This window comes from Perca fluviatilis, chromosome 2 (assembly GCF_010015445.1).
Source record: "Perca fluviatilis chromosome 2, GENO_Pfluv_1.0, whole genome shotgun sequence".
Lineage (NCBI taxonomy): Eukaryota > Metazoa > Chordata > Actinopteri > Perciformes > Percidae > Perca > Perca fluviatilis.
In genome coordinates, this window is record NC_053113.1 from 6,066,764 (window position 1) to 6,076,387 (window position 9,624).

The 9,624-nt window shown below is 40.6% G+C and overlaps 1 protein-coding gene across 1 annotated transcript; it reads left to right on the forward strand.

Moving 5' to 3' along the window:
• Positions 1 to 2,661: 2,661 nt before the first annotated feature.
• On the forward strand, positions 2,662 to 3,603 carry LOC120545182 (olfactory receptor 11A1-like). Its single transcript, XM_039779274.1, has one exon. It carries the CDS (start codon positions 2,662 to 2,664, stop codon positions 3,601 to 3,603), a length of 942 nt encoding a protein of 313 aa, XP_039635208.1.
• Positions 3,604 to 9,624: the final 6,021 nt, after the last annotated feature.

Consider the following 9,624-nt stretch of genomic DNA (forward strand, 5'->3'; position numbering starts at 1 on the left):
GTACTGGCTGAGGCATTTCTCATTCTACAACCTGACGTCCAGTGTTCTTGGCTGCCACACTTGTAACAGTGACTACACCTTCCATCCGGATTGGACAACTGAAACTGCTGACACTGTCTACTATTTACAGTCTTTGGCTGTGGTCGATATTTTCGGTTTGGCTGTTCACTCACTCTCATTGGTTGAGGCTTAGAGGTCTGGTGGAGACTAGCAATTTGAGTGGTGAGGTTCTGAATAGCTTCGCATATGGCTTTATTCCCTTGGTCCCCCTTTTCCATCAGTGTATCACGTTTGTTCGCCTCACCTTGTTTGCTCTTATCGTTTGGTTTGTGCGCATAGGTTTCCTTCCCACATTCCTCACTTTCCTCACTCACCGCTGCAATTTTGATCATCTTTGCTTTTGATGTAGTTGCCAACTTATTCTTTCTTTCCGTTTCCAGAGTGTATGCAGCTGTCATTTTCTCCAAAAGGACTTCAACTTTCGGATTCTGTAAGTATGGCTTTATGTCTGCGCGGATGGCGTCATCATGGAGACCAGTGAGTACTGCTTGGAGGAATTGATTTTGGATTAGCTCCGTGCTGTACTTCAAACCAGCCCGGACTGCCGACAAAAGACGGGAGCAGGTGTCAGCCGGACCCCCAACAAAACACTGGGGACAGGAGTCTCTGGGAAGCCAGGAAACGGCAAAGTCTCTGGGACGTGGCGAACAGCACACCACAGGCTTGTGACTACTGCACAGCACAGACTCTCACGCTGGCTGCTTTGGCCTCCTCAGTCTTTCTAGCACACATAACAGCATATTGGAATAAAGTCACAAATGTCTGCCTTTTTTCACCTTTGAAATATTGCCAAAATTAGGAACATCCTGTCTCAAAACGATGCTGAAAAACTAATCCATGCATTTGTTACTTTCAGGCTGGACTGCTGTAATTCTTTACTATCAGGTTGCTCAGATAAGTCCCTTAAAACTCTCCAGCTGATTCAGAATGCTGCAGCGCGTGTTCTGTATTAGCTTCTCTGCACTGGCTTCCTGTAAAATCCAGGATTGAATTTAAAATCCTTCTCCTGACCTACAAAGCTCTTAATGGTCAAGCATCATCATATCATGAAGAGGTCATAGTACCTTATTGTCCCACTAGAGCACCCTTATAGAATGGAGAGTTACCTGTGGTTCCTAGAGTCTCCAAAAGTAGAATGGGAGCCAGAGCCGTCACCTACCAGGCTCCTCTCCTGTGGAACCAGCTCCCAGTCTGGGTTAGGGAGGCAGACACCGTCACCACATTTAAGAGTAAACTTAAAACCCTCCTCTTTGATAAAGCTTATAGTTATGGAGTGAGGAGTTGCAGCTTTCACCTAGACCGGTGGGGGAGGGCGTATTGCTTCAGACACGGCATCCCTTCACTTTTCTGCTTCTCTTCGTAGTCGTCAGATTCTACATACTACTCTCTACCTTTGTCTCTCTTCATACTACTCTCTACTGTTGTCATCTTACAGCGCCATGGTCGAGCTTCTGCTCTGCCCGGTGCATTCCATACAGACTAAAGGGTGACGTTTGCGTCGGTATCTGACGCTGAGACACTGACCAAGCATCAGTATTTTACGAGTTGGGAGTGAGAATGGGTTGACAGAACAAGAGGTGAAAACAACAGCTCGGTCTCATGGCAGTACGTGAAATGGTCACATATTTTTAATCTATTGATACATGTTCACAGGGACGTTTTTGCCGTTTATTTCGTGGTGGTCAGCACGAAATGTTAACTAATGTATTTAAATGGGAATCATATGTCGTGGTCACAGCACGTCTATGGTAGCGAGTAGTATGAAATGCCCAAAATCTGCGTAAGGAGGTTGGTTGGAGGGGTGGATGGGTCAAAGAGTTCCGGACTTTCACGCCGGAGGCCTGGGATCGCGTTCCGCGCGTCGCGTTTTGTTTTCCCGTTAACCATCCCGTTATTGTCACGTGTTCCCCGTGGCCATCTCCCAGCCTGTGAGGCGTCCTCCCCCGTTTGCTTTCCCCGTGAATCTCCCTATAGACCATTTTGTGCTGGTCACCACGAATTAAACGACAAAAACGTCCCTGTGACCATTTCACAAAATGCCCGTGAGACCGGGTTGAAAACAAAGTATTTCACTCAATATGTTATGATATTTGAATATATGACTTATAAACTTGAATATGAAGTGATTCCATCACTTTTAATATTATAATATCTTTCGATTGCTTTTAAATGATTTTCTTTTAACTACCAACAAATTCAAATGACTGTCTGATCATCAGTTAGAATATCAGTAACTGTTTTCTTTGACGATGGCGTCAGTCTGCTGCTGTGGGCGTCCACTGACTCTAAACGTTTAGAAGAAGCAGAGTTACAGTTCAGTACGGAGGGACTCACAGTATCATTCACACAATGTCACAAACTGTTTGTAGTTTCTCTCCTAACCATTGTGTTGACTTTAAATCAGAGTAGTAAGTTGTAAGATGTTTGTCACACATGATTCCTCACTCATTTGTTGACTGTAAGAATACTGTTTGTGTTGATGCTTCAGCTGCTCTCTGTAATACATGTTAACATTTAAAACTGTTGCACACTTGTAACAGACAACATATGACATCATAATACTCATATTGTAATACAGTACTTTGAACCAAAAGCAGAATCATGATAAACTCTTCAAATGTTTCATATTTTACACTTGCAGCTTACTTTGACATTGAGTTGTTTAAATTTTTATATTTCTTCCTCATTTTGTCTTTGTATGTTTTCATAGTTTGTGCCAATCTTTTGCTGATTGTGGTTATCTGTATGAACAGAAGCTTACATGAACCTATGTACCTTTTTCTGTGCAGCCTGTTTGTAAATGAACTGTATGGTAGTACAGGGTTGTTTCCATTCCTTCTGGTTCAGATCCTCTCTGACATTCACACTGTTTCTGCTCCATTCTGTTTCCTGCAGATTTTCTGTGTTTATACTTATGGCAGTGTAGAGTTTACTAACTTAGCCCTCATGTCTTATGACAGATATCTTGCTATCTGTTATCCTCTGCAATATCACGTACATATGACATCTAATAAGGTCGTTGTGCTTATTGCCGTGACATGGTCTCTTCCTTTTTTTGCTGTTTTTGTCACAACATTATTGAGTGCTTCCTTACAGCTGTGTGGGAACATTATTAATAAAGTTTACTGTGACAACTATTCCATCATCAAATTGGCTTGCTATGAAACAAGAGTAAATAATGTCTATGAACTCGTTGCTGCTTATCTAATATTCTGTGTTCCTGTATCTATAATCTTTTACACTTACATAAAGATCCTTAAAGTGTGTTTTTCTGGTTCTAAACAGACCAGACAGAAAGCTGTCAGTACCTGCACACCTCACCTCGCTTCTCTACTCAACTTTTTCTTTGGTTCTTTCTTTGAAATATTACAGAGCAGGTTTGATATGAGCAGTGTACCCAACGTGTTACGAATATTGTTGTCATTGTATTTTCTGACGTGCCAACCGATCTTTAATCCTGTAATTTATGGCCTCAACATGTCCAAAATGCTCATCATGTGTCAAAGTCTGCTTTCAAGTTCTGTGTTGAGGGGATCCCTGTAATAGAGGGTTTTCACGACGCGTCATCAGACCGGAAGCCGCCATATTGGAGGTACTCCGCATCACAACAAAGGACAGGCACTAAAGTAAATCCCGAACGTCGTCAAGGAAAATGGTCAATTATTGCCGTGTTTTAGGTTGTACCAATAGGTCAGACCGAGAAAAACATTTGGAATATTATCGACTTCCAAAAGTTATTAAAAACCAGGGAGAGGAATGCCAGAATTTAACCGAGGAAAGGAGGCGCTTGTGGTTGGCAAAGCTCAACCAGGATCTACGAGGGAAAAATCTGGACAACATCCGGATTTGTTCGGCACATTTCTTGTCAGGTAAGTGAAATGTTGATTGCAGCGTGTAATGATAATACTATTTTTAATAGTAAATAGTAACATGTGGCATTAATGACTTAATATGTTATTCTGATCGTTCTCAAAATGTAGAGCTCAAATGTGTTGTATTTCTCATTGTATTCCAGGTAAAAAGTCTGACCTTTACCAAAAGGATGACCCAGATTGGGTGCCATCTGTTGGACTCACAGGTCAGCAAGGAGGTTCACCTCAGTCAACCATAGAAACAGGGAACTCACGCTACAAGCGTCGCATGAATCGAACCCAGCAGAGACTGAATGCTGAAGCTGCTGCTGCTTCTGGTGCTGCTGCAGCAGATGCTGCTGAGACTGATGACCCCACCACTAGTGATTATGTCAGTGATCATTTTTGCTTCACAGGGACTCAAACTGAATTGACTGGTGATGTCATTGAGGCTCTGACCGCTGAACTTCAAAGTCTTAGAACTGAAAACATTCAGTTGAGCTCTGATGTTGCACATTTGTCCACTTCCTATGACCAAAGTGCCTTTGTTGATAAGGATGAAAAGGTTTTATTTTTCACTGGCCTACCTACATACCAGATAATGTTAGTACTCTTCACATTCCTTAGTCCCCACCTCCCTGTGAAGAAGTCACTTGATAAGTTTATGCAGTTGATGCTGACATTGATGCGTCTTAGGCTTAACGTTTCCACAACCTTCCTGTCATATGCATTCAACGTGTCAATAGCCACTGCTTCAAGGATAATCACTGATGTCATTGATGTCATGTTTATTTGCATGAAGCCACTTATCATATGGCCAGAAAGAGAACAGTTGCAAAAACCATGCCAATGCAATTCAGGAAACATTTTGGGAAAAAATGCGCTGTTATTATTGACTGTTTTGAGATTTTTATAGAACGTCCATCTAACCTTATAGCCAGAGCAGAAACATGGTCTTCCTACAAGCACCATAACACAGTTAAATTCTTGATTGGTATTACACCCCAGGGCACAGTCTCCTACATTTCAAATGCATGGGGAGGAAGAGTAAGTGACAAATAAGTAACTGAAAACTGTGGCTTTTTAGACTACATACTTCCTGGTGATCTAGTTCTTGCTGACCGTGGCTTCAATATTCAGGCCACTTTAGGTTGTAGAATGGCTCATGTACAAATTCCAGCCTTCACTCATGGAAAGTCACAGTTAGCTCCTGTTGACTTAGAAACCACAAGGAAAATTGCCCACATCAGGATTCATGTTGAGCGTGTGATTGGTTGTGTGCGCCAGAAATATACTATTTTGGGGGGGATATTGCCAATTGATTTCTTGATGTGCAAAGATAGTGATGGTTATTGTACCATAGATAAGATTGGACTTGTCTGTTGTGCTCTGGTGAACCTTTGTCCATCAGTAGTTGATTTTGACTAAAGTGTGTTTTTATATGCAGTTTGGCAATAAAATATAAATTAATCCATGGCTGGACTGTCTGTATAGCCTAAAACTTTCTAGAAAGGATTGTTAATTTACAGTCATTAATTCATTGTCATTGTATTGTTGTGGAAGAGAACACAGAATATCACTATCATCAGATCACAGATTTATTATAAGGAAAAAAACTTATCAGAACACTTATAAACTATACTACTATAAATTCTACTATAGTGCAATACACTCACTGTAAACAAAATTTTGTATGTATAACTTTTTTGTCAGAATAGCTTTACAAAATTCTCACCAACTTGAAATCAAATGCCAAAAATATTTAAAGAACATATCAGATTTTCAAAAAAGGTGCACAATTGTAAATTAATTAAATATTATTTCACCTACATTAAAACAAAGTGCCTGAAGTGCAAAACTTCACAGCAGCCAACAAAAAGTTTTATTTTTTTGTTTTATTACTTTGGAGGTTTCTTTCCTTTTTTGGCAGAGACTGAGGTAGCTTTTGGCACTGTGGGCAATACCATTTTCCCTTTGGTGCAATCTTAACATTAATGCACGAGTAGTGAAACCACTTAATATGACATTTTGCATTGTCACATAGAATCATTTTTCCAAACTCAACCTGGCCACATAAACACCAGGTTTTGTCTTGGCCACTGGCACTTGCAGCACAATCAGAGCCATGTGATTCCGGGGGGCAGATATTCCAGGTTGTGAGGACACAGTGGCTATGGTAGATGAAAGCCTTGTATAAAACGCGGCCAACTAACTCTGGCATAATGCGTGGCGCAAAATGTTCTTGCTTTTCTGGCATATATTACCCCAGAACTCTTCATCAAATAGAATTCGCTCAACGTGCAAATCCTTTTCTGTCCAAACAACAAAATAGGCAGATTCCAGTTTGCACACCCCAAGTTGAGTTTGCACCTGGTAGAAATACTGGTGGTTTCGGTGAAGTCTCAGTTTCCCTTCACTGTCCTTCTCCAAGTAGGATACACTGTCTAACTTGTCACTTTTCACACAGAATGGACATTTCACTTCAATTACACTGACACCACAACAATCACAAGAAACAAAGCCATCAGGAGAAGCACCCAAGAATGGCACACTTGGATTTATGAAGGAATACGTATGTTGCGTACTTTCACATTTTCGTGAGATTCCTTATGTACATCTAGAAACATGTCACGTGCAAATTTCTCACGATTACATCCCCAGGTAGTGGCTTTTGATGTGAATTTGTATGACTCAGGATAGCGCACACTTTTGATAAAGCTCTGTGATGGTTGTTTTGGATCAGTGCAACATGCAGTTTTCATTTTAGATGCTGTAATTCGACCAGCACGAAATCGAAACCACAGTTTAGAGGAAGCTTGATCCCTTGTAGCGGCCTCAACTGCCTTTGCTTGCTCCTCTGATACTGAAATGTCAACATCTTTGCACATGGACAATAGATCACTATAGTCCATGTGAACTGCTTCATCCTTTCGCAATTCAGTCAACACAGGAGGGAAGTTTTCTCCAATCACTTTGGGGACAAAACTGTCAGAGTAAGGCTCAATAAGGGACAAAATAGCAGACTTTGATCCAGTTGCGCTAAGAGCACTGAATAATGATGACAGTTCATCACTGGTTGGCTGTGGTGTTTTCCTAACTGTATCAGTAGAAAAATCACTAGTACTTTGTTCCTTAAGTGACTGTCCATGAGCAGCATAATTCATATTGCCAACTCTTTTACTTGAGATCTCTTTCTTACAGTGAAGTCAATCTTCCGGCATTCCCTGTATTCCACCTTTGACAGTGCAGTAGGCAACAGCCAATATGCCTTTTCTTGCGTCACAGTCTTTGAGTCCCTTAACTTCACTGTTTCTTCAATGAGAAACAATAATGCAGCAACATGTGTGCAGGTCTCTCCAAGGCCAGCCATACATGTGCAGTGGGCTCCAAGTATACGACCAGACTTCTCAGCGATGATCCAGGGTTCAAGGGGTGTTTCTCGGATTGATTGAGAATGGAGTACCTATAATAACAAACAATAACAAAACGCTTATTTGCATCACTGATTCACAATTGAGGCCCCCAGGCATCTTTAACTGAAGGGGAGGCATAAGATTGATAGCTTCAGCCTAATCTCTCGATCTAATGGTGTGTGTTTTTTTTGGGTGTCAGATTGTACATATATATATATATATATATATATATATATATATATATATATATATATATACATATGCATATATATGATCAAATAAAATACTATGAAACTAACAATGATAGTGTACAGTGTAGATAGCAACCTGGGGGTCTTTGAAATAAAAATAAAACGATTGAGAGTCACTTGGCTACACCTTGAGTCTCGCAATGATATCATACATTTCAAGGTTTATTAAAGACGTTATTGCATTACTTACTTTGGCCTTCACAACACAACGGTCGTAACGGTCGTTGATGACTTGGTACTGCATCTCCCTCACCCATCCACACACCATCTGGTTATAGGCCTCCAAACCTTTGTAGGATTTAAGGTCTTCCGCTGTGTATGGGCTCGGCGAGAAAACCAGGTAGTTGACTATATCTGGATATGCAACTGAAGGGAGAATCACCGGGTCGTCATGGATCCAAGAAGAGGGAGCCAACTCGTAGGGATCTGCACCGCCAATAAACCGTAATTTCTCGAAATATCGAGCCTTTTCTTGTGGTCCAAGTCCTTCCCTATATGCCTTTGCATCTTCGACGCGTTTTGATGAGCTTTTCTGTTGTTTAGACATAGCTACATTCACTTAAAGTATCCAAAGCGCACAATACTCCATTGTACTCCGCTCAGTTGTTTACGCCGAGTGCCTCCAACATGGCCGCGCATCCGGGTTACCGCCCAGAACGTGACGTCGGTGAAAACCCTCTGTGTTTTTCTTCGAAAATTGATTTTCTAAAATATGGTTTAGAAAAAGTATCATGTTATAACCTAATGAATCTTGTAACAGAATTAACATTTCTGGTCATAACTTGATAAATGTGTATGTTGTAATAATTCGAAATTATCTTGTTGTAACGTAATCAGGGGCGTCGGACTGGGGGTAAAACCGATACTGATTACCAGGGCCCAAGGGGAGAGAGGGCCCTTGAAAAGTCTGTAATATATTTTATTTCACCTGGATATTTTCATTTCCTAATTAAATTTCATAATGCATGTCAGATGAAATGTAAAGTTAGTGTATTGGCTGAATAACTTGGTTGATTGACTGAGTACATTTTGTATACAAAAAGACTAAGATCTCACTCACCCCTTGCTAATGCGCCAAATGGTTTAGTCCATCTGCACGCATTTTGTTTACGTTAGTTCAGTTGAGCGTCTGGTGGAGCGCAAACTTCTGCTGTAGAAATGTCTTTCTCAAAGAAAGCCAAATCAGGCTACCAAAAAAGAAAGGAAAGACAGGAGAAGGAGAGAAAACAGAATGAGGGGAAACAATTGTTAACTGACTTCTTTTCAACTTAAAAACGAAATCTGCTTGAATATCTCCGTGACTGTTAGTGCTAAAAACGGACTGAGACAACCCATAAAGAGCAGAACATACACTTTCAAATGATAATTTGGTTATACATGTAATCTGAGGTAAAGTCTAAATAAATAAACTACACTAGCAATGCTGTTTGCATATAACACACCATCGTAATAGCCTAATTTAAAACATTTTAAATTTTAAATGAATAGGCTATAATGTCTATAATTAGCAATAATAGGCTATCCAGTGTCATAGGTAGCTTGGTAGCTCATTGGTAGATACATATCATGTCACCATTATAGTTATATCAGATTTAGTAGAAGCAGATGTTAACATTGTGGAACACATGGCCCTCAGTTTCAGAAACTGTCACAGCAGGGAGCAACAGACCCCTCATCCTCCTCTTTGGATTTGAGACCAGGTGAGCTTATATCAAAATTAAAGCAAACCATGTTTAGCCATTTTGACTGAAAGGTGTTAAGTAACACTAACATCTCAGTGTGTTTTATTATATTAGGTTACAATTAGGATAAGAGGTTAATAACAGATGTAGCCTTCATAGAGAAAGATGATAGAGAAGATGTGATTGAGGATGATGGGAGTGAAGACAGCAGGGAGCTCTGAGCACAGTGTGGAAATGAGAGATGAGGAACTGGAAAGTAGGCAGAGCAGTGAAGACCAGTTTTTGCAAGAGGATCCAGAACTATGGCCAGATAAATTAACAGATGATCAGAGAGACACCATAGTACGCAGGCTGGCAAGTAAAGGTA